General features: G+C 42.6%; 3 protein-coding genes and 1 non-coding gene across 6 annotated transcripts; 1 reads left to right on the forward strand and 3 right to left on the reverse strand.

The window, feature by feature from the left end:
* Positions 1 to 4,334: 4,334 nt before the first annotated feature.
* Positions 4,335 to 11,196, reverse strand: LOC100833549 (protein IWS1 homolog). Of its 2 annotated transcripts, none has more exons than XM_003562583.4 (12): positions 10,982 to 11,196; positions 7,537 to 8,918; positions 7,304 to 7,311; positions 6,701 to 6,876; positions 6,332 to 6,392; positions 6,158 to 6,256; positions 5,971 to 6,065; positions 5,724 to 5,837; positions 5,554 to 5,621; positions 5,234 to 5,344; positions 4,873 to 5,107; positions 4,335 to 4,774 (listed from the first exon to the last, which is right to left on the reverse strand). In XM_003562583.4, the coding sequence occupies exons 2-12, from the start codon at positions 8,826 to 8,828 to the stop codon at positions 4,664 to 4,666; spliced, it is 2,370 nt and encodes a 789-aa protein (XP_003562631.1). In that variant the 5' UTR covers positions 8,829 to 8,918; positions 10,982 to 11,196; the 3' UTR covers positions 4,335 to 4,663. The 2 variants fall into 2 exon arrangements, with proteins under 2 accessions (XP_003562631.1, XP_010235175.1); XM_010236873.3 differs by having other exon boundaries at positions 4,873 to 5,116.
* A 1,233-nt stretch (positions 11,197 to 12,429) lies between these two features.
* LOC100833857 (ribonuclease 1) lies at positions 12,430 to 13,959 on the reverse strand. Its single transcript, XM_003562584.4, has 2 exons — positions 13,518 to 13,959; positions 12,430 to 13,399 (listed from the first exon to the last, which is right to left on the reverse strand). Exons 1-2 carry the CDS (start codon positions 13,623 to 13,625, stop codon positions 12,746 to 12,748), a joined length of 762 nt encoding a protein of 253 aa, XP_003562632.1. The 5' UTR covers positions 13,626 to 13,959; the 3' UTR covers positions 12,430 to 12,745.
* A 415-nt stretch (positions 13,960 to 14,374) lies between these two features.
* On the forward strand, positions 14,375 to 14,455 carry TRNAL-CAG. Its single transcript has one exon. It is a non-coding gene; the product is annotated as a tRNA-Leu (tRNA).
* Positions 14,456 to 15,259: 804 nt separating this feature from the next.
* Positions 15,260 to 22,385, reverse strand: LOC100826287 (histone-lysine N-methyltransferase ASHH3). Of its 2 annotated transcripts, none has more exons than XR_001405537.2 (12): positions 22,111 to 22,385; positions 21,026 to 21,149; positions 19,901 to 20,003; positions 19,613 to 19,712; positions 18,846 to 18,924; positions 18,533 to 18,704; positions 18,357 to 18,437; positions 18,014 to 18,223; positions 17,842 to 17,893; positions 17,606 to 17,772; positions 16,569 to 16,604; positions 15,260 to 15,733 (listed from the first exon to the last, which is right to left on the reverse strand). XR_001405537.2 is itself a non-coding variant. In XM_010236889.3 (12 exons), exons 1-11 carry the CDS (start codon positions 22,111 to 22,113, stop codon positions 16,578 to 16,580), a joined length of 1,017 nt encoding a protein of 338 aa, XP_010235191.1. In that variant the 5' UTR covers positions 22,114 to 22,384; the 3' UTR covers positions 15,272 to 15,733; positions 16,569 to 16,577. The 2 variants fall into 2 exon arrangements, 1 of the variants encoding a protein (XP_010235191.1); XM_010236889.3 differs by having other exon boundaries at positions 15,272 to 15,733; positions 17,707 to 17,772; positions 22,111 to 22,384.
* Positions 22,386 to 24,018: the final 1,633 nt, after the last annotated feature.

The following is a 24,018-nucleotide window of genomic DNA, read 5'->3' on the forward strand; positions in this document are numbered from 1 at the left end:
TCTCGGTGCAAATTGGAGGTGCATCGTTGAGCTTCATCAAACCACCACTCAGAAAGGAGAAGAATAGACTGATGAGGCATGGAGTTAACGTGGACATTGACTTTCCGCAGGAGCAGCGTCTAGAACTGAGCGGCGAAGGAGTAAGCAGCAAACAGGTGGGTGGCAGTCTCCGGCGAGGTTCGGCACATCTGGCATATAGGATTAGCATTGATACCTTTTAAAATGAGCCGATCTGCAGTGAGGCATCTGTGAAGAGCAACTGTCCAAGAGAAAAACTTCACTTTAGCTGGGATTTGAATTTTCCAAATAAGGGCAACCTCCATGGAGATGGTTCGTCCAAGGAATTGGATATAATATGCAGATGCAGCTGAGTAAGATCCTGATGGCTCAAGCTTCCAAGAAATCACATCCGGCTCGTTGGATAGAGAAACATTTTGAACATTGTTCCACAGAGCAATGAATTGCACCAAGACTTTATGAGTGGGCTGACGCTTGATGTTTCGGATCTAGCATTGATTATGGAGTGTAACTTTGACACAAGAGTCTCGAGCCCTAGAATGATGGAAAAGAGCTGGGAAGCGAGCAGCAAGAGGCTGGTCAAAAAGCCATGGGTCATTCCAGAAAGAACATCTTGAACCATCGCCAAGGTGGAATTTAGCAGCCGCATGAAAAAGAGCAAGTGTTGCACTGTCTTTAGCAAAATGGCAGAAAAGTTCTTTGTCAGCGCCCCCCCCCCCCCCAGGCAGAGAACAACCATCGAGTTCTGAAAGCACGGCCATGACGAGCAAGGTCCGAGATATCAAGTCCGCCGAAGATTTTTGGCGCACAAACTTTTTGCCAGGCAACAAGGTTCTTTGTACCAGCCCAAAGAAAAGAACGACGCAACTTGTCAATTTGCTTTATGACCCAAGCCGGCTGCTTGATGGAGATCATTTGGTAAGAGGGCAAGGCCGAGAGGATAGAGTTGATGAGAATAAGACGGCCCGCCTTGGAGATAAATTGACCTTGCCAACCTGCCAGTTTCTTAGCAATTTTATCAATGATGGGTTGGAAGTCACTTCTCTTGAGCTTCGAGATGGAGAGGGGCATGCCAACATATGCGGGTCTCGATGCCTTCGACTTGGAGAATGCGAATCTCGCTACGCCTTTCCCTCGGTTCTTCCGGCCGCTTTAAAATTCGCATTCTCCAAGTCGAAGGCATCGAGACCCGCATATGTTGGCATGCCCCTCTCCATCTCAAAGCTCAAGAGAAGTGACTTCCAACCCATCATTGATAAAATTGCTGAGAAACTGACAGGTTGGCAAGGTCAATTTATAATCCGCTTTAAAATTCGCATTCTCCAAGTCGAAGGCATCGAGACCCGCATAAAAATCAGCCAGAATTCAAAATCAAATACCGACCCTGAACTCACGACGACCTTCCCAAAGATACCGACAAAAAGAAGAAGGAAGAAGCAACAAGCCACATGCCTGCTTCTGCTTCTGTGCGTGATCGATCAACGTGAGCATAGAGATGATTCAGTTGTGTGTTAGTCCTCAGTATCAAAATAAATACTCTCTCCGTTCCATAATTCTTGTCGAAATATTACATGTATCTAGACGCTTTTTTAGAAATAGATACATCCTTTTTGGGCAAATTTGAGACAAGAATTATGGAACGGAGTACTCCCTCCGTCCAACAATGGATGTCTCAACTTTGACTAAACTTGAATGCATCTATACACCAGATCACATTTAGATACATTCAAATTTTAACAAATTTGAGACATCTTTTGTTGGACGGAGGGAGTAGTATAATATACTACAGCTTTTTCAAAAGTAAAAGAAAAACTAAAGTTTAAACAAGTTTGTAGAGTGTCACGGTATATATCTATGTGGTATACTTATTATTGTGAAGATCAGTATGTCTTTCTATAAATTTGGTCAAACTTAATAATTACTCTGTAAGAACAATCTTCACGTGCAGGAGAACAAAAACATCAACGAAGAGGTGCAAATGAGTCAAATGTTAGCAAACTTCATACGAAATTAAGGCCAGATTGTATAACATTTCGTGTAAGCTCAATTCAAGCCGAGTCCGAAGGTGAGGTTATAAAGAGTTATCTTGTACCCAACTCGTGGTTTCAAATTATTTCTTGTCAGTGGACCAGAAATAATGACATAAGTAAAAGGTCACTAAAAACATAACACCTTATGTCTTAAAAGTTCTTGTTTTATACATTTGAAATAAAAATGTTCATGACATGAAATATATCTACAATCGAGGAATTGGGGTCGATCTAACTGCAAGCCCCATGTCCCCCTACCCATCTCAGACTATTGTTGATGTTAGGTAAGTCCATATTGATCTAGTTTGTATAAAGAATGTTGTAAATGACAAACAACGTACTCGCATAGCAGCACAGGAATTTCCTTGATGCCTCAACAGGAGCTGAAACTTTACCGTGTGTTGCATCGTTTCGTAGCTGCCACATGCGCCAAATAAGAATGTTAAATTTCTTCATGATAGGACAACATATTATGATTCTTTTAGTCGGTACGGAGTTACAGGCCGTATGTGTAACATTGGCCGTTGAGATGAAATGGACAAACATGGTCATCCAAGGAATGCCCGAGAGAATTCATAGATATGTAAAACACATAGATTGGATAACTTGTTACCTAGATCAACAGTGAAGTCGGCGAGGTCGATCTGACAGCAGGGCCCATGCCCCCCCCCCCCCCTCCACACACAAATAAATTAATTAATTTGTAATATATATAGTTCATTTAAGTGTATTTTGTATATTTCACAAACAGATGGTATCAGTCCCACTTTTGAATAAAAACTAGCGAGCAACTATTCACTACTCTCTATTTTGTGATATCAAAATCATTTGTCACCTAGATGACTATATCCAACAATTATGACACTTCACTATTATCTCCAAACATGATATCCTCTCTCCGTTCGTAAATATAAGATGTTTTAGATTTGTCCTAAGTCAAAATTTTAAGTTTTTTTACAAAGTTGCAGATTTGTGTCTAGACTCACGCATAATCATAGGAAATATTTTGTCAATTTGTGTGGAGCAGTCCAACGACTCTGTCAAATGAGCATATGACCAAGTATATCTGCAAGTCTGTAATATTCCCGTCTGTGTGCTCTCTTTCAAATCCATTTTATATTATCAAAACAAAAGGCAACACGAACAACACTGCCCTTAGACAATGTTGGTTGTGTGTTGACGGATCGCTCTGCTGGCGTGTGGGAGAAGAAGGCTCACCTCTTCAAGCTGGTGCAAGAGAGTTGTTACGCGGTGTTTTTTGTTACTTCTTATTTTGGGAGTAGTCAACATGTGGTGTAGTCGGCTTTGCGTTTGCCCTTAAAAACGAGTTATTTGTAACAAATTGATTTCTTCTTAATGAATAGGCAGAGCTCCTGCTGGTTTCTCAAAAAAAACACTGACCTGGTTCAGTGTTGAAAAGTTCACGATACCCCATCAACGAATCTTCAAAATTTTAACTATTCCATATTAACTATTGATACATCTCCACAAAGGACTCAACTCTTCAGTCCTGGTGATGGCATGAATGATATGAAAACACCATAACGGGTGCAGCTCTGACGACATCCATGTTATTCAACCATCCTCAATAGGCTTAGAGCAACCCCAGCAGATGCCTCATCCGATGCCGAATAGCTATATTTAGGGATTTTGGAAGAGAATTTTTTACAGGAGATCCCCATGTAAAAATTTGGAGGCTCTAATTTGGAGAAGAGGCTGGAGTTGCTCTTAACGAGCCGGAAAAGCTGTAGGACTCCACGTGTTGCTGCCCAAATCTTTGCATGTGCAATTGTGTCGTTTTTGTGTGTATTTACATCTGACCTCTCTAGCCGTGTAAATACTCTTTAATCTCTTGAATACAACCAGACACGATGCTTTTGTGTTTTCTTGAAGAAAAATATACTATTGACAAGGCATTGTTTAGGAACAGCTAAGGTAGCTAGTGGATTACTAGGTGATAGGGCTCTAGATCCGCATCGATAATAGAATTAGACAGTTAAAATACGTCTTATACACGTCTCTAAGAACGGGAGAAGTACAACAATATGGTACTCCCTCCGTCCAATAATAAAGGACATATTAGGATTCGTTGACCAAACATTTGACCACAAATTACTTCATAAATATGTGACTAATGTGATCAAAATCATAACCATAAGCAAATATCTTTGAGTAGGAATATAATGAATATGAATCTATGTCATATAATTATATATTAATAGAGTAATTTGTGGTCAAAACATTGGTCAAAGGAAATCTAATACGTCCCCTGTTGTTGGACAGAGATAGTACAACGAAGAAATACTCAATAAATAAATAGTCTCAAGTTACAGAGAACAAACGAATCAGTGAATAATCAGGACGGGTAAATCAAGAACCAAGAATTACATCTCAGACATATAATGGTCAATGAGTTGAAAGACTACAGGCACAACACGGCCTACGACAGTAGAGCTCGACTTCCATGTTTTTATACAGAAGATGGCAGCATGGGTGCCATCATAAATTGTACGCTGGAAGGCAGCAGCAGCAGCACTGCAGAAAGAAGCTCCTCCTGCCTTGTTGAGAGGAGAAGAAGTTTCTTCATGGACCGGCTACTAGAGCGAGCTGCGCCGCTAGTTCGACGAGAGGAAATGCACGCGGGCGAGGGGATACTCCTTCCCGGAAACCCAGACGCCCGTCTGCGACCACTGCACGTCCTCCCATTCTAGATTGTCCTGCAGCACCTGCGTGACATAGGTAGCAAACAACGAAGTTGAATGATCCAGTTTATGCCGTAAAATGAGAAATTTATGGACGTCTGGTGTAGGAAAAAGGAAACTACCTCGAGTTGTTCAGCTGGCAGTGGGATACCAATAGAGCGCATGGCGGTCTCAGGCATAGCTTTCTTACATCGCGACCACCGGAACATGTCCCGGAGTTCATGTTCTGCAGTGCCCCTGTCCCCATTTTGTGAATGGTGGTGGCTGCTGTTGTGATGTTTTTCCGGTTCTAAATCTGATGCGCTGGAGTTTGATCCAACAGAGCGGGGCTTTTCTCCACTGAAGCACAGCTCATACCTGTGAGAACTTAAGGCCAACAAGACCAAAATTGGAAGACAGTGAGTATATGCCAGAAAAGGTGCAATTTTCGGTGAATGCCAACAAAGATGCAACATAGTACACTAATAAGTTAGTCCTTTATACCTATTGAAATGTGTTTCCAAGTATATGACTTCGCCTTTTTTCAGCCTTGCAGAAGTATAAAGCGACTTTTTCAATCCTTTATCCGCCACAATGCTTATACTATATTTTAACCTGAAAGAAAAAATATATAAAAAAAGAGCTTACTAGGAGCGACCTTAGCAAAATAGAACAAGACAACAGCTTCTACAAGCAGAACTGCAGAAGAGATGCGCGCTCAAAACACGAGAACTAGTATGACACAGAAATGGCAATATAGGTACTTTATGGAGATCAATTGAACTGAAAATGAAGGGGCTTCAGGACTCAAGTCAGAAAAGTACCATGGTTCATTGCAGAGATTGTACTGTATTGTGACTTCCCGGACAAATCTTTGCTGACGTAATGCATTCTGTATTAAACATATTGATAAACCTTAGTACATAACACAAACAAAGTAGCTGGTTACAAGGGGGGAAAATACTGAAAAGAACGAAGATTATCAGGAAATTACAGAAGCTGCTGCTCTTGTTGTCATTGTGCGCTCCACTGCTACCGGGGCAAGTGTGGGCTCCACAGCTGATGTATGGCTAAGCCGAGGCTCAAGATCAATGGTACCACCACCTTTCTGTAAAGCGTGAAGCATGCTCAGCAAACAGTCTTGGAAGTGATCAATAAAAAGATTTCACGAGGTTGTAGCATCAACAGAATCAAATAGAAGGAAAACATTCTAATATTATACTGTTTTACAGTTCTACTACCTTAACAATGCAGCAGCGTTCTATGCGAAAGCTGCAACCAATACCAGCACCCCAAGCACGTGAGCGGACATTGTTCCTCAGGGTTGAAGTATAGCCTGGAGATATATCACGTTTATAAGAGTACTCATTCAATCACCTGACCTTTTAACCAGGTCAAAGTGAATTGACAAAATTAGTTAACACTTACTGTCTTGTGGTGGTAGAACGCGAACAGTTGCACGCAGTTCTTGGATAGCAGATGGTGGAGGTGATGATGTAGGTGAGCAGTAACCAGTATGCATTAGTACTAAAAGAAACATCCATTAGTACATATAGACTTCTGAGCACCTTTAGAAGATTGGGAAAATAATGAAAAAACTACCAGCCACAAGGTCTGAATCATTTGTATAAACATCTGTTCCCCAAAGTTGAGCACCTTTAACCTACAAAACAAATTTTTAAATAAGTGAATAAAGTAGCTAAGGGAAGATGATAGCTACATTTGTTAAACACCTGGTAACTATATGAGCAATGTAAACTTTGTTCCTATATGATTTCAAAAATCCTATGACAAAATAGTGAATCCATCCATGCTTCAGAAAAATAAAGTGAAATAGTGATTGAAGAAACTCCTATAGCATTTCAAATGCCAAGGCAAGTTAATCAATAATTGCTTTTCTCAAACTACTTCTGGAGAAAAGGACATACAAATCCAGCAACATAGCTTGGCGATCAGTGAACTGACACTTACTTGCCGATTGGTAGAGGTAACAAACTCCGCAGGTATACGGATTTCAAGAGTGGGACCATCTTGTTGATTCTCGGCATTTTTAGCATCTGGGGTTGCTTCAAACTCTTTCCATGATTTCAGAAGTTCTTGCATGCATTCACCAGCTTTATATACAATAGCAGAAACCTCAGACTTACCTGCACCGATGAGAATATTAAGGTTAAAAAGAAGTTAGCAAGCTTATCTAACAAGGATGAATATCACGCTATACGGCTTGAAATTGGATCCTTGTCAAGCTCTTCATTATTGGTCTTTTTGTTTGCTCCAATTGAATTTAACCATAAGTGAGAAAACACACACGAAAACATGCAGGTGCAAATGTAAAATGATCGCCCAAATAAAATGGGATTTCAGATAATGAAGTTAATTGGTCAGAACACAACAAAATCTCCCAGCAAGGAAATGTCCAGTAAAATCTCCTAAAAAGGAACTGTGCAATAAAACCTTTTGATAAGAAAATGTAAAGTTATTAGATGCTAAGCTTTTGATGATCCCAGTTTCGAACAAAGCAGCAGTATCCATTGTTCCATTTTATTCAGCTAGGAATGATAATAACTGACTGACCTTGAGACCTGCAAGGAGAAATGAGAAACATAAGATTTTTCAGTGGGTTTGATAAATAATTTAATTAGCCTCTATTCAATCGAAGTCAGAAGACACCTATCATTCATTCTCAGGGAGAGAAGTACAAATTTCCAGAATTAACGGATGCTATTTGTGATAGCTATGCACATTCATATCATTATCCTGTTTGAATCAAGTACAAGAAACATAGAAAGATGCAGTGTTAAGCTTACCCTTCACCATCACGCATTTTGGACCGAAATCGAGGTTCCCGTTGAGATGCCTGACCACCACCACCTCTTGGACGTGCCATCCTCCTGCGCTGAATACTTCCAAAAGTATCCTTATCTTTGTCTGTATCTCCTTCAGGACCAGTATCATCAGATTCCTTGTCATTATACTTACTTCTTTGGTCATTCCTGTCTCCTGTATCGACATCCTTCTCTCTTTTCTTGTCCTTAGGATCCCTGTCATGAGATTTGTCATCTTTAAGTGTCTTCAATTCAGTAGCTGTATTCTCATGTTCAGCAGTTTTAACAGCTCCATCTGATGCTGCCTTTTCCAGTATTGCATTCTCCTTGTCAACAGCTAAAAATGAATCCTTCTTGGCAGAATCCTTCTCCCGATCGTTGCCTTCCTTGTCCTTCTGGGAATCTTTTCTTTCCCTGTCCCATTTTTCAGCATCCCGGTCATCCCTTTGAATTTCTCTTCGTTCAACACTACTGCCTGCAAGCTGAATACCAATTCTGCGATCATTTCTATCACCGTCTCTTGCACCAAAATCCCTATGTTTTTCATCCTTCTTTCTTCTGTCTTTGTCTCTGAACTTATCTTCACTTCTAGGTTCAATTTTGCTCTCACCTGTTGATTCATGTGCATCCTTGGAGTTCCATTCTTCCACAGGAGTTGGAACCTTGGGAGTTTCATCTGTGCCTTGCAAAGCAGGACGGAGAAAACGCCAACCTGCATTATCATCTGGCTGTTCAGCATATCTTTTACCCCGATGGTCTTTATTATCTTTCCAGGCCAAGTGTGAAGTTCCAGCAGGATGACCGTCCTTGTCCAATTTGGCATCACCTTTGTATTCGGTATGAACCCTTCGGTCAGCTCTTATTTCATTGTCATCTGCTCTACTGTCTGTCTTTACATCAGTCTCAACTTTATTGCCTTGAAACTCAATCCTGGTATCACTATGAACATCACGCGCATCAGCTTTTGCCTCCCGATCCTCAACCTTGGTTTCCCTTCCATCTTTGTTTTGTTTTGCTTCTAATCTGCTGTCAGATGAGGTTGGATGGTCTACAAAGTTAGAGGAGGAAACATGAATCCGATGCGGCAGAGATCGTTCAACACGTTGTATTTTGGCAGATCTTCCATCATGCTCAATAGAACCATGGAAATCAGTGCTGCCTGGTTGAATGAGTTTCCCAGAAGGGCTCGAATACAAGCTGCTCTCATCCAAAGGCCGTTTCGCAGGTGTCGAGTGGCTACCCTCCTCAGGCAACCTTTTCGGAGCACCACTCATTTTACCTCAAAATGTCTGTGTATCTTCCAATGGGAGCCAAGAATAACAAAAATATGGAAGGAAAGAGCTCCAAGTCTTTGGCACGAGTATCTGCCAAACAAAATAGACAAAAACACAATATGAAATATTTGAGTCGTATGGTTTACAGTAAAACAAGTTATTTAATGTAATAAAGATATCCTTTTATGATGGAATCCTGACAAAAATGGTCAGGCATACATAAAGAGATCTGATCACATCGAGGGCCCAAAAAAGGAATTCTTCCCAACATGTAAACTCTTAAATTGGAAACGTGGCAACGTATGTTTACAAATTGATATCAAGATAATCAAATTAGTGAATTGCAGAGTAAGCAACATGCTGTACAAAGATATTTCAAGGAAGAGCATCATTCAAGGTGCCATGGTGGAAGCTTAGGATTGTATCGCGGGCAAATTATGTGTAAAGTGGAATGGTAAAGACACTCTAACTGGGTGAGTAATCCTGATGGTGAGTTCAATAGTCGTGAGCAAATTTCAGACAAAATGACTGGTAACAGGACAGTATCAGCACTGGAACTGGACGCAACACCTTCTTTCCATTTTTCTCACGGAACAGGACACCGCCAGAGCAGAGGGGAACTCATATTTATGACCTAAATCAAGATGAGAAGGCGTTGAATCCCTCAGATCAACTCCATCAACCTAGGACGGGCGAATGCACCAAAAGCCCTTTCTTTTGAGGGTCACACCTATGGATTGATCCCGTGTGTGCTCAGAAATCAAACGGGATTATAAGAGAAACTCCAGCAGCTGCCCAGAACATGGATATTTGTGTTTGTATGGTTTACAATAAAACAATTATTTAATGTAATAAAGATGTCCTTTTATGATGGGATCCTGACCAAAATGGTCAGGCATAAACAGGTCCGATCATGTCGAAAGCATAAAAAAGGGAACTCTTCCCTGCATGTAAACTCTAAGTTGAAACATGGCAGCGTATGCGTGCAAATTGAAAGCAACATAATCAAATTAGTGAATTGCAGAGTAAGCAACATGATGTACAAAGCAAGTGATCAAATTTTCAAGGAATAGCATCATCCCAGGGGCATAGGATTGTATCGAGCAAATTGTGTGTAAAATGGAATAGTAAAGACACTCTAACTGGGTGAATAATCCTAATTGTGAGTTCGATAGTCGTGAGCAATTTCAGACAAAATAACCAGGAAAAGAACGGAATCGGCACTGGAACTGGACGCAACACCTTGTTTCCATTTTCTCACGGAACACGACAGCAACCAGAGCAGAGCGGAATTCATGTTCATGACCTAAAGCACGATGCGAAGGCGTCCAATCCCTCAAATCAACTCCATCAACCTAGGGCAGGGGCGAATGCACCAAAAGCCCTTTCCTTTGGGGGTCACACCTATGGCCCCCTTCTTTTGGGCTGGAGCTTCTTTAGAAGCCGCTTGAGCTGAATTTCTCAGCAAAGCTGCTGCCTGGGGAAGCTCTAGAAACTGCAACATTGCCTTCAATTTTTGTACTGTTGAATCACGTTTCACAAAGTACACTCATCCATCTATGAAAAATCAGAACATCGCAACAACAAGCAACTGCTCCAAAAAATGTTCGATCAAATCCAAATTTTAGTTCCTAATTCCCGAACAAAAATCAATCCGAAACAAGCAACTGCTAATCCGGAATGAGCGGGTGGTTGATCCGGGCCGATTCGACCGGGGCGGCACCTGAGATTGGCAGGAGAGGCGCGGTGACGGAGTTGGATGGAAGGCTGCGTCGCCGGAGGTGGGGAGGAGAGGCGCTGACGAGCTCCTGGACAGCGGCGCCGGGACTGGCGGAGCGCCGGCGGATCCCGAGGAGATGGTGAGGGTGGCGCGGGCGAAGGGGTGGGGGAGGCTGGCGTCTGCCGGAGTGGTGGGGGAGAGGGGGCGGCGACCGGAGGGATCGGGAGCCGCCAGGCACAGCGAATTTCTGTGTGCGCTCAGAAATCGAACCAGATTATAAGAGCAGGCCCTCAAATTTAGGGGTTTTGACTCGTGCTCCCGCTGCCGCCGGACTAGACGCAGCTATACGTACCGGGCCGCCGCCGCTCGACGAGGGACGAGAAGGGGAGAAATGGAGGAGGTAGAGAGTGGGAGGTCGGGCACGGTGACGTACCTGATCTGGGCGGGGCGGCGATGTCACACGGAAGGCTAAATGGATCCGGACCCGGCGTCGAGGGAGGCCTGCGGAGGTGGCGACTGCGGCGGTTGACGAAGGCGGCGACGGCTGATGCGGCGGCGGTCGAGGGAGGTGTCGGGCGGCGGCAGAGGGAAGCAGCGTTTGGGCGGATGGGTTGAGAAGAAAGCCAGAAAATGGAGATTTTGAGAGGAAGAGATAGGTCTTGCGGCCTTCTTATATTTTCCACTTGCTTTGCCACTTGCGGCATTGCTAAAACATTATTCCCTCCGTTCCGTAATTCTTGTAGAAATATTACATGTATCTAGACGTTTTTTAGTAATACATACGAGCAAATTTGAGACAAGAATTATGAAACGGAAAGAGTATGGTAGTACTAATTATTCAATTGCTAAAATATTCTGAACTATATTTAGAATTAGAATTGATTTAATGAAAATTTTATCTACATGATTAGTGAAATCTATTTTTGCCTTTGTTTGATGGTTTGATCAATCTCGTCTTGTTTCGTGCGTCTGTCCAACTCCTCTTTCTTGCTGCGGCGATGCGTCATCTTCATGTCCATTTCTAGACCGAACTTCACATCTCCTCTCTAGTGAATACCATTGAGAAATTTATGTGATAACGATGCTATGAAGCACCCCTATGAGATGATAACAACCAAACATAGCGTCATCCTGGAACTAGCGATCTTCTCAAGGTTAATCGAGCTCTCATCAGCACCGATTCTCCTCTGTTCGGATATTTTGGTCAACACCACTTGCATTAATTTCGGGGAGCCGAGTAGCTGTGCATGCTCCGAATAAATGCAGACGAGAGATTTATAGCCATTAAAAATAAAAATAAAAACTATACTTAGGATATATTTTTTTAAGGAGTTTTTCGCGCGCTAAGAAACAAAAAGGGAAGGTCCAATGTCTAAAAAGAGTATGTTTTAAAACGATGAGTCAACCATGTGGGAGTTGCAAAAAAGGGCATGTAGTAATGAGCAAGAGGAGGACAGTAGTAGCACCGTCAGAGAAGACATCAAACACATAATCCCTACGGTTTCTTACAGAAAGCTCATCCATCTGGTTAGAAGAAATTTTACGAGAAGGTCCACCGGTCTATTAATAATCATCAACAATGGTACAAAGTGTCCTAAAATAATAAAAATTACAAATAGGTCCTTGAACCATCTAGCGACGGTAACAATCACTTAAACGAGTCGAAGGCGGGCCACCGTCCCCACCCCTCCATCACCGGAGTCGGGCAAAGCTCGCCAAACGAGAGCTTGTAGAAGTAGAGATGGAAAAGTCGTCATGGCAAGACTCCAATGGACAATGGCACCAGAGCAGCAACTATCAACAAAGATAAGAACCACAAATCAGAAAAGTCAGGTCTAAAATGACACCAACGAACATGAAAACCGACCGAATCTCAAGGAATTCACAAAAAACCCGAAGAAATGTAACCATTTAAATTTCCCTTGGATTGCCTAAGACATGCCCTCGGTCTCCGAAGGTTCTCTATGGCACTGTCCAAACGAGATTATTACTCGCCGAAAAAAATAAAACTATCATTCTCATGATCGGCCACTATTACACTGTCGAAAATATAAAAACACATTGTAATCCCGGGTAAAACGATACACAAGACGGCCATTTATTTGGGAGGCCTCTTTATTTGGTGGCAGGGTTCAACTCGAACCTCACCCGCAAAAAAAAAAACACGAACCTAATAAAACCGATTAATCGTCATCGATCAGAAAGCCGGCAGCTGAACCCGGTCCTGGCAATTCCCCTGCATGGGCAGCGGGCAATCGATAAGCTTCTCCCCACTCACATCCACGCACTGGTAAACCTGGAACAACTGCGTCTCGCCACCAACCCCTCTGTTACACTCCAGATTAGCCTTAAACCCCGTCCCTTCCTTAATCGCGTCCCTGATGCTGCTGAGGAAATACGTCTTGTCGTCCGACGGCACGATCCCGGCCTGGGCCAGGATGCCCGTCAGGTTGTGCTGGGCCTTGAGCCGCAGCGCGGCCTGGAAGTAGTCGTGCTGGGCCAGGCCCGAGCACGTCCCGTGCTTCTTCCACTCGTAGGCCCAGAACGTGAAGCTCTTCTTGTTCTTGCACGACAGCGTGCCCCAGTTGGCGTTCAGGGTGGCCAGCAGGTCCGCGATTTGACCTAGCTTTAAGGGTTCCCCGTTGTTGCAGTACTCCGGCCAGCACTTCTTCTTCCTCCGCTTGTTGATGGCCGATTCCAGGCCGGGAGCGGCGTTGGGCTCGTCGTTGAAGGCCGTCTTGCACTTGGCGTAGTTGGGCCAGAGCCCGTGGATGCCGAAGCCCGTCGCCGGCCTGCCCGTGTCGTCCGGGAAGCAGCAGCCCTGCCGCGTGTCGCAGAAGGATCCAGGCCACTGCGGATCAGATTGAGCATAACAAATTAGATCAAAGATTGCGGATAATTACATGACATACATCGCTCTAAAATTTCTTAGATCTGATTAATTAGATGTTAATCGATTGATCTCTGACCTGCTGGACGAGGTAGAAGAAGTCGAATTCTTCTTCGGCAGCGGAGGAGGAGGAGGAGACGGCCACGAGCAGGGAAGCCAGGAGCAGGAACGAGAGCGCAAGCTTCATCTTCGCTGTTGTTTGGTGGTGTGTACAGTTGCAGCTGGCGTGCAACTACTTATAACCCCAAAGCAGTAGGTAAGTGGTAACATCCATCATCCATCTGACTTATTGGATCGACCAATCATCAGACACTTCACGGCAATTAAGATAATTTTGACAAGGGAACCTGATTATTGATAAGGATCCGGCCGGCCCGATGGCGAATATTCCGCAACCGGGCTTTAGTTCGTGGAGACTTCGTGCACTTGAGAGAACCTCTGCAATATCTGCGTGTGTTCATCGATTGTCTACACGGAGACGTAAACAAAGCGTAGATAGATGGGATGGACGCGTAATCCTGATCCAATCAGTTAGGGGTCTTCTGCGTCGTCTTGCTATCTTATTGGTGATAGCTAGGTCATGCCGGCATGCTGTTGCGTTTTCTTCGTGTAATCGTATTCGTTGATGTGGATGGATGGGTCGCTCCATTCGCCACGCAAGGCAGGCGCAACAACAAACGAATCTGAGCGAATAGGTGCTGTCAAAAAAAAAACTGAGCGAATAGGTAATGGTGTGGAACATGGGCTCTTGATTAATTTTCTGATGCAACTGACAACTAGTTCGGGAAAAAGAATTGAAGCATCGACCTTGAGTCAAGGAGGAATTTTCTTTTTTAGAACAAAAACCTGTTCCACGTTTCCTTTTTGCTTGGAGTAGTTACTCAGGTGTAACAAACTCTAGTCGATATAAAGATTTGGTGCCCAAGTTGGCCTCAAGTCAAGATGGCCGAGTTGGTCTAAGGCGCCAGTTTCAGGTACTGGTCCGAAAGGGCGTGGGTTCAAATCCCACTCTTGACAAAAACACCAATTTTTTTCATCCCTCCAATGCTGAAGATAAATAAGATTGTGAACGTACTGCAAACATTCCCCTGGCTTCAGCTGCGCGGATTCAGTTCAGACTTCAGATGATTCACATACCGTCAAGCCGGCCAACAATCTCAAGATGCCTCCCAGCCAATGAAAATCTGCTCAAGTTGCTCTCATCTCCATGGTTCTGACTCGGAGTTTATCTCGCAGCCTCTGGGAGCAAATTTCCTGTCACTGTCGGCGCTCCAACTGCAAGAACTGTCTGCTGTGGACAAATGTTGCAGAGGTCAACGAATATCTTAGCGCTAGACTGCTGGGAGTACCACATACTAACGTACTCGTCACTTTCGTAGTAATTGGGTCGACCTTGCTTAATGCCTTAATCGATCCAGCAACGGTAGCTCTGCTGGCTGAGCTCATCGTCCTGCTAATTTATGGCTTGCCACCAATTTTTTCTTCTGATCAGGCTTCCGTTCCTGCCATAACAATCCACGTACTCCCAAGCTTACATTTTGCTTACTTCGGGATAATTAGCACGGTTCTTTTTTCAAAACGGAGACTAGGTTCGTGCAGATGTAGATGAGTTGATAAATGCAGGATGCATGTGAAGTATTTTCAGAAGAATCTGAGGTCCCATATCTTGCTTGACGTTATCTCCACACACGGAAACAAATGGCACTTGTCAATTGTCACGATGCAAGAGCATGTCACATGCTGTAAAAAAAATCTGATTCTAGGCAGACTGTATTCACAGGCACGTCAATCTTTACGTACGACAGGGAAAGAAAATGCCACTTCTTTCAACAATTACCGACATCTCATCAACAATTACCAAGTTCACTCTCAGCAGCATTTGTACCCAGAAAATAGAATAAAATTGTGGCCAGTTTAATGAACAGCAAACAGTAAAAGGAAACTGATTTACAAAGGCTGAGACCACAGGAAATCAACGTGATTTAAGAGTGCAACACAATTTTACAAGGGCTGGGGAACAGATAAAAAAATAATCTAACGTGAGGGAAGATCTCTGATTTCTACAAGGCCGGAGGACACTGAAAAAACTCCGACTCGTGGACAGTTGCCCCAAGTACTTCCCATTGATGATTTGTACTCCATTTGCAAGCTGCTCAGATAATTTCATATTCAAATTGACTGGAGTTAACACTTCATTAGTGTTTACTGAGAAACAAAATTACAATGGAGTGACAGGTTCTGTTGAGATGGGGAATAAATTGGATGTATCTGTTGGTACACAGAAACGTAGGGATCCTGCAGAGAGGGAACATCCGTCAGACAAGATTGCCAAGTGCTAACTAAGATATATGCTAGTAAAAGTTTGGATGTGGGGATTTCTAATTCATATCCTTGAGAATCCGAAACAAATCTATACCGCAAAAAAAGTCACCCTTATTATCCATACACATCCTGTTTAGTTCAAATTTGAACCACGGGTATGTTCGATGAAGGGTGACCAAAATAAACTCTATCTATTTTTTGGTCAGGATCAAATCGTGCCCCTTCACCCACTCTAGTTCACTTTTCTTGCAAACACTGGCCACAACACAAACAAACAAAACCTTGTCCAAAATGACTAGCCGAATTTTTTGTAGGGTCGACTTGGGCTAAACTAGAGCGTACAAAAATTCCCACAGAAATACATCTCATCCCAACAGCAGATGCCCTTCCTACGGAAACAAAACAAAACAAAACCCAGTAAAAAGTGAAACATAAACTGCAATGTGCAGGGAAAATCCCCTAATTGAAGAACCCTTTTCCATCCATGGAAGAAAACAGAGAACCCCCGCTCCAAAGCCCCACATTAGGAAGAAGGGACACATATGCACAGATGGTCAGAAGAAACAAATAACCCTTCCCCGCTACATAAACGAAATTCAGGGTTGCCCAGGCTGTGTATCTGATGAGAACTGAGGTCCATATCCTTTTGCCAGTATGGATATATTCTTGGTGCCATATGTACATGTAAAATAACTTTATGCAAAGTTCCTCTAAAAAAATCTGCAAAGTTTAACTAGGACAGCCAATAGAAGGGTCTGCATATGAAAATAGCACTAGGCTAATTGAAGTAGTTAGTCATCATCCGTACCTTCAATTATCAGTCTTCATCTGGATCTTCTGGACGCTGTAAACAGATAAGGTCAAATGAGCAGGATTTTCTGGAAGCTATTGAAACTGAAAATATATAGGTTTCGTCATTCCAATCACAGATTCAATAAAACGTTCAGTTTTAAATCAATGTAACATTCAATGAATCTTCGAGAACACTGCCTGGTACACCCCAGCGAATATCATAAAAAAAAAAGTCAACAGCAAAACTATTTGCATACACAGCCCAACTAGAGCAAATTCAAACAATAAAACCTTGTGGGTGGGGCTATCAAGAAAGAACGAAAGAAAGATGAGATAATGTAGACTGTTTTTTTTAGTTGGTAAGACACCTGCTTTTGTTTATTTTTTATTTTATTTTTTTGCTTAAAAGAATCAAATACTGGATGTTGACCTGCAACAGCGATAGACCATCTGTTTTTTACAAGGGTTGGCAGATTTCCTATGCAACTTATTATTTAAAGTTCGCCCACTAGCCTGACCACATGAACTGTGGGGGAGATAGAAATTTGGATATCAGAAACTTAACTAAGTGCAGCAATCAGCTACTCCCTCCGTTCCTAAATACTTGTCGCTGTTTTAGTGCAAACTAAATGTATGGGGTCCTTGGTCGGGTACAGCAATACTAATCCTTCTAGAATGATATTAATCCTAAACAAAAGACTAGTCATGATGCTAACCTTTTCTAGAGTTGAATTGGGATAAAGGCATCCCATTAGTACAAGTGACAAAAGACTAGTGGTGCAAAGTTGGAGCATAAATGATGCAGCGGACAAAGGACAAGACAAGTCCATCCAAACAGGTTTGATAACAATGCTACATGCACTGGGACAGGAGTTGAAACATTCGCTGTGGACCTTCAATGTAGCTCAAGGATGTAAAGGTGATATTAGCCTATTTTTATGTAAGAGACTGGATTTTGTACATGACATTGGTTTTTCCTTTGTATGCGACAGTCATTTCAATGTCAAGAGAAAGAAACTAAGCAGAAGCTAAGAATTAACAATATCATGGTACCTTTTAGGCTACTGGTAGCTAGAAAAAATACACATTTGGGCTAGCCAACAATTCCCAGATGCTCCAAAGACAAACTTGTTCGGCAAATAAGAATGTCATACCGGTAGGAAGTTCCAATCTTCCTCTCCCAAATCAAATTTTTCAGTAGCTTCTTCGTCAAACAGTAACTGAACCAGAACAGAACGTAAGCATATACTCATCAGATAAAATGAAAAATCATCTAATGACAAACTCACAGTATGCATTGCAGTGTACTCATCGAAGTCATATATAACTGCTGGGACATACCTGAAAGGAACAATGTTGTGAGAGACAAGGGGTAAAACAGATCACAAAATGAGGACAACAAATAAAAGGGCATCTAACTTCCTCGATTAAATATTTAAACTTGAGGTTGTCAAGGCGTACATTTTGTCCCGTCGATCCCACAAACGGATAATCTCCCCAATACAATTATCAGAGGTTGTCTTTCTTTTTTTCACAATATGCTGATCTTGTGAGCTGCCTGAGTTGCCATTGTGAAGAACAATTGAGTTGACCGACTTAGAGGTGCCAACCATTTTTCTGCAGTTTGAAGATCCACAATGGCAATCTTGATCTGCTCCAAACTGGACAAATCTATAGATAAGGACAAGAGATCAGAAACAGCATAATAGTTCCATATACACAATGCAATAAATCAAGGTGGGTCAAATAACTTTATTCATAATGAACAAAAAAAAATATAAACCAGAAAACTGGATGAACATACTTATAGTCATAGGTTAGCTCCTCTCCTTTCTTTATGTCATGAAGAGCAAAAATTCCTACTCTGGTCTCTCCATCTACAGTCCTGAAACAACATGAGGCCGGTATCATATATCAGGGACAACAACAGAGATTTCAGAAGTAGGGCATGCATAGAATAACCAGTACAACATAACTGACCATTTCTGCATCTCTGTGTTTGGTTGACAACTATGATTGATAAACCTTGACTTGTTTCCCTTGTTTGTTGCATCAATGACCATGTTGCTACTGACCTCACAAAGGTAAAAGTTAGTGTAGCGCTGTCTCTTCATTTTCCATAGTCTTTCCTCACAAGTCCTGTCATCAATAACTACAACATTGATGCAGGATACATGGACGTTAGTTTAATCGCCCAGTGCGCAATTGGAGAAATCATCACATAATATATAAAAACTACAGTATTTGTGCACATTTAATTAAGTTGCTCACAATACATTAAACAAAGCCATACCTTCACCTACATATTCTATAATAAACTCTCCTTGCTGTATTCCTTCATCAGCTACCAATCCAAACCCACATTTCTCTGTCTATATAAAATAATGGTCTTTTAGGGAACTGATGAGAAGGGATAAATACGTACCAAGTAATGTTTTATGAGCAATTAATTTTATACAGCATTCAAAGTTCCACATGAAATGATGAAATCCAGAAAACGAAACACCGGTAACTTTTTCGATAAACCAGAATATCAAAAGGTACTCCCTCCGTTCCATAATTCTTGTCGAAATATTACATGTATCTAGACACTTTTTAGGAATAGATACATCCATTTTTACTCTTATATCGTACGCCCTCCTTTCTGTTTTATTAGGCAGATGAATTTTTTTCCGTTTTTCAATTTAGGCTGATTATTTTTTCCTAGGATGTTCGCTTCCTCCTCCCGTTAATGTACCGTTAATGACCTGTATGCATTTCTTCCTTTTTCGAGCATGGTGACTGTTCTCCTTCCCTTTTCTTGCATGGTGATTGCTGAGTTTCTGCTGCATGCAGCCTCCAGCCCCATCTCCTATGCACCTAAAGGGCATGAAACTAATTCTCTAACCTCCCACAACTATCATCTGCCTAATAAAATGGAAAGGAGCGGGTATAACATATAAAGTTTATCACTTTCTATACAAGGTTCGCACACCAACTATAACAATGAAAGTGTTCCGCCTTACTTTTCAACTTAAAATGGTCATTTCTGCCAACTTACGACACTTGAACCAGTCATACCTTAATCAATTTGGTTTTTTTCATAGGCCTGAGCTGGAATGATTTATTGGCACACCTATTCTCACATTTACAGTTTGATGAACAACAAGAGAACAGCATCCTGCACAATAAAACACACTGTTTCAGGAATTTGACACAACATTGCTAGAATTTAACATGCACTAATAAAATAGCTAAGCGCTTGTATAGTTTCTTCATTTCACTGAGCATAAGGCAGTATTATGAGTAGATCATTTCACTGAACAAATCTAGAACATCTTATAAGAGAGAGAGAGAGAGAGAGAGTACCCGCATTGGCAATCTTTTCCACAAGCAACTGATGATCCAGAAATAAAAGGACAAGCACAGAAAATGCCATCATCTTCAACGCGTTTCTTCATAAGATAAACATCTTCGTAAAATTAAGGACAACAATAATATGAAAAAACATACCTATTAACATGTCCAAATTAAAAGTACACATCAAGGGGTGTAAATGAGCAAGGACTGGGTCCTCACTCACGCAAAAAAGGAACACTACCATATTGAGCAATTTTGAAAAGCATCCCTTTGAGCACATTACTGCAAAAAGATAAAACTCGCTTTCCCAAGCCATGCTGCTTTCTACTTCAACAAATGGATATGCAGCAACATGATTTGTCCACTAGTTACTTATTGTTATGGATGTAGCACTAATCTAGATCTAGACTGCAAGTGAAATACACAGAAAAACACTGCTAAAAAATTCGGCTGATTCAATGAGTAATCAGTACTCGGTAGGCGAACAATTAATTCAATGCTTCTTGTTGGCATTAATCATGCTGTCCCAATTAATTGGGCCGATCCCTCAATGCCAAAAGGCCTGCACCCTGCCCCAATTTTTCTCCCGTGTTCTCCCCATCGCCCCTGCAGATTAGGTCTCCCATTCCCCCACACCTGCCGATTCACAGCGCCGCCACCCAGATGCACCACTCTGGCAGCCAGATCTAGCCCGGCCGGAGTGTCGTCTGCCTCTCCACCTCCTCCTCTGTCGGTTTCTCCTCCTCCCCCACCCCGTACTAAGCCACTGCATCTCAGCGCCCCCTGCCAGCGGCTGCGGCCAGCAGGTCTCCTCCGCCTGGTTCTCCTACTCCCCTGACCCCGTCATCTGTTGTGCCTACTGTGTTTATCTTTTGCATTTTTACTTGTTGAATAAATACTATATAGAATATTTTAGTGCAATGGTCGACCGATTAAATCAGTTAATCAGTCCGAATTCTGATTAATCGCTAATCCCTAGCAGGCCGAGCAGCTACCGATTACCAATATCCCAACCATTGCAGAAAAATATGATGAATCTTCAACGGTCGATTTGCAAAATAAAATCAGGCAATGGTGCACATCATTGATGCTCTGAGAAGTGAAAAGGTTTAAGGAACCAGTTGGTATGGATACTCCGCTTAATTGGTATGTAGTAGCCTAACTTCCATTCTTTCAATGCAGATGGCAGGTCAAAATCCACAAAATCGGCAGGATCTTGCAGTTTCTTGGTCAATTTATTGAACACATCCTCAGGTTTCTGCAGAACAAAAATAGCTGGTGAATAGGCATTAAAGATATCACTATAATTTCTATTTTCATCTCTTGCTTTGAATTAGTTTCGGTTTGACTAGAATGTAGGACATTTTTGAAATCTGGTAGGTCGGTGTGCTACGATATATATCTACCATGTGGACTTTTCTTTGGGCATTGCCTTTGTAGCCCAATGTCCACTGCATGACTAGAACGTAGCTGAGACTGGTATGACAAGGATAATACAAGATGCATGGGATGCACATAAACTTGTTAAATCACCAACTGGTGTCCTAGTGGAGGTACCAAGGGTTGTGCTTTGCATCAGCTCAATTATACCTGCCCCCAACTCACCCCTAAGCATATAACCTGGATCCGACCTGTCTAGATTCTAGAACAGAGATAAATACAGCAGAGTAGTGGTTGACGGATAACCGTGTGATGCAGTGTATGTCTATAAAGCACTTTTCCCTAGGAAAGCACAAGTCATGTCGCAGACAGATACATGTATGGACATGTGGATTCGCCATTTACCAAGAAAAATGGCAAAACAGGATGACGGTTATATATATATATATATCGAATATCGTACAATAGTTGCAACACATTTATCTATTTCTCTAGTCTCCACTTATTTATGATAAACTGAACATAAGCTGGAATCATGGATATCGAACCGTAAATCTTATTCCCACAGCTAAGCAGTGTTAAGAATGAAGAAAAAAACTACCCCGATCTAAAGTCAAGACACTTATTATGGATCGGAGGGAGTAGTGTTCAAACAGACTAGAATATACCAAGTTGCCTATTTACAATCTCCCAACATCCCATTTCAACAAAAGAACAACCTAGCATTGAGAAAGGCAACTTCGCTTCCAGTTTGGCCTACAGACTCGGTGACTGCCCAGATTCAGCAGCGAGGGTACGGTGTCCAAGGAATCTGAGGACCTAGAGGACAAGGAACTCACCATCACGGGCGGAGGACCCAGTAGGGCAAGCCCTACCTTGATTTTTGCCCCAGTTACGAATTGGGGGAGATTAAGGAGATAAAACGGGAGAGATACAGGGCAGAATCAATTCGTGGGGTGATGGGAGAAGAAACCACCGGCGGCGGTAGAATCGAAGGGGAGATCAACCGGCGGCGGCGGCGCTTGCGCTACTGGAGTCCGGTCGTGCGCGAGGAGGAAGACGAGCGAGGGGGCTGGGGCGCTCCGCAGTGGGATGGTCTAGGGAGGGCGGGGCGAACGAAAGAAAGGGAGGAAAAAGATAGATGGGCTCCAGCCCAGGGGAAAAGAGGAGAGGGGTGACCAACTGACCCGTGACCGTGAAGTACTCTAGATGGCCATTGGCCAACAGGCCGGCCCGGCCCGGCACCGGCCTGGAACGGGATAAACGGGTATGGCCCGGGCGAGGCCCGGTAAAGCCTGAGAAGTAGATGGGCCGGCCTCAAAACGAAGACTCCAGTCCAGGCGCGGCACGAAGCCCGGGACCGTTAAGCCGGCGGGGCCTGAGGAAAGCCCAGCTCCGCATAAGGCCCAGCTAAGCAAAATTGTTAGAATGGGTAAAAATGGACAGATAATGGGCCAAAATTGTTGAGCTGGGCCAGAATTTTGAAGATTGATAGGCCAAATATAGAAAAACTAAAAAAATTAAAAATATATAATCGTGCGGCCGGCCCGATTAACTTTGTGCCGCGCCCGGTGCAAATGGCCAAGCCCAATGGCTTTTCAGGCTTTTCAAAAAAGCCTGGCCCGATGGCCATCTATACTGTGAACATAATCCTACGCTCACTGCGTGAATAAAGAAAACATGATATCTTTCCAACAATCCTTACATGTCAGAGATTTCTCTTAGACAAAGATCAATTGCCGATTCGAGCATTAGAAGCATGAGAACAGCTAGAGGGAGAGTAGTTGTTAAAGTTAAAGTTGCCAGGCAAGGGGGCCGTGGCCTGAGTCTTGATATTTTTTTCTTTGATAAATTACACTAATTTTAAGCTTGCCGTGAGGCTTTTCTTCATTAATTACCCTCTCTTAACTCTCACACACTATAATGACCCCATGCAAAGTACTACCTCCGATCCTAAATTGCTGCCGAAATCTTATAACTCTATAAAGTTGAAACCCACTAAATGCAATAAATTTAGCAAGCTGCACATGCAGACTATCCACATCAGCGTCCACGTCAGCCTTTTTCCCTTCTAATTTTCTAATTTCTAATCTTGTTTTCCCCCATCTTCTAATCTTCTATATCCGTAGTTATTTCTTCATCAGAATACAAAAGCATCAACCACGTCATCTTTTATTCCCCAGCAACGCAGTTAGCGCAACATCCGCAGTTATTTCTCATCAGAATACAAAAGCATCAACAATTCCTCGGCTCCCCACCCTACTCGCCTCCCGTCAGTTTTCCTTCTTCCTAACTGGGCTAACCAGCAAGACATGGGCAAAATCGATTGACTTCCTCCGCTGCCTTCAGTACTGTATACTCCCTCCATTTCACAAAGAATGGCGCCTACGTTTTTCGAGGTCGAACTTTGACCAATGATTAGACCAATTGTATGTAGATTATATGTTACAAATTTTATATCGTTGGAAAGATTTTTGAAATACGAATCCAATGATATAATTTTTGTAACACATAAGTCTCAAATCATTAGTCTAATTGTCGGTCAAAACAAAATGTTGAAGTTCGTGCGTGCCGTTACATGGAATTAAACCAAACAATTGTTCGATTTTCCCATTGAACGCCCCTTCTTCATGGTCTCCATTATTCCCTCCCACAAATTAGTGCTCCTGAAACCCTCCACCACAAATCAATGCACCTGAAAGCGAAGATGGAATTTCAGGAATCATATTCTCCACTGTGTACTCGGT

The sequence above is a fragment of the Brachypodium distachyon genome, chromosome 1 (genome assembly GCF_000005505.3).
Source record: "Brachypodium distachyon strain Bd21 chromosome 1, Brachypodium_distachyon_v3.0, whole genome shotgun sequence".
Classification (NCBI taxonomy): domain Eukaryota; kingdom Viridiplantae; phylum Streptophyta; class Magnoliopsida; order Poales; family Poaceae; genus Brachypodium; species Brachypodium distachyon.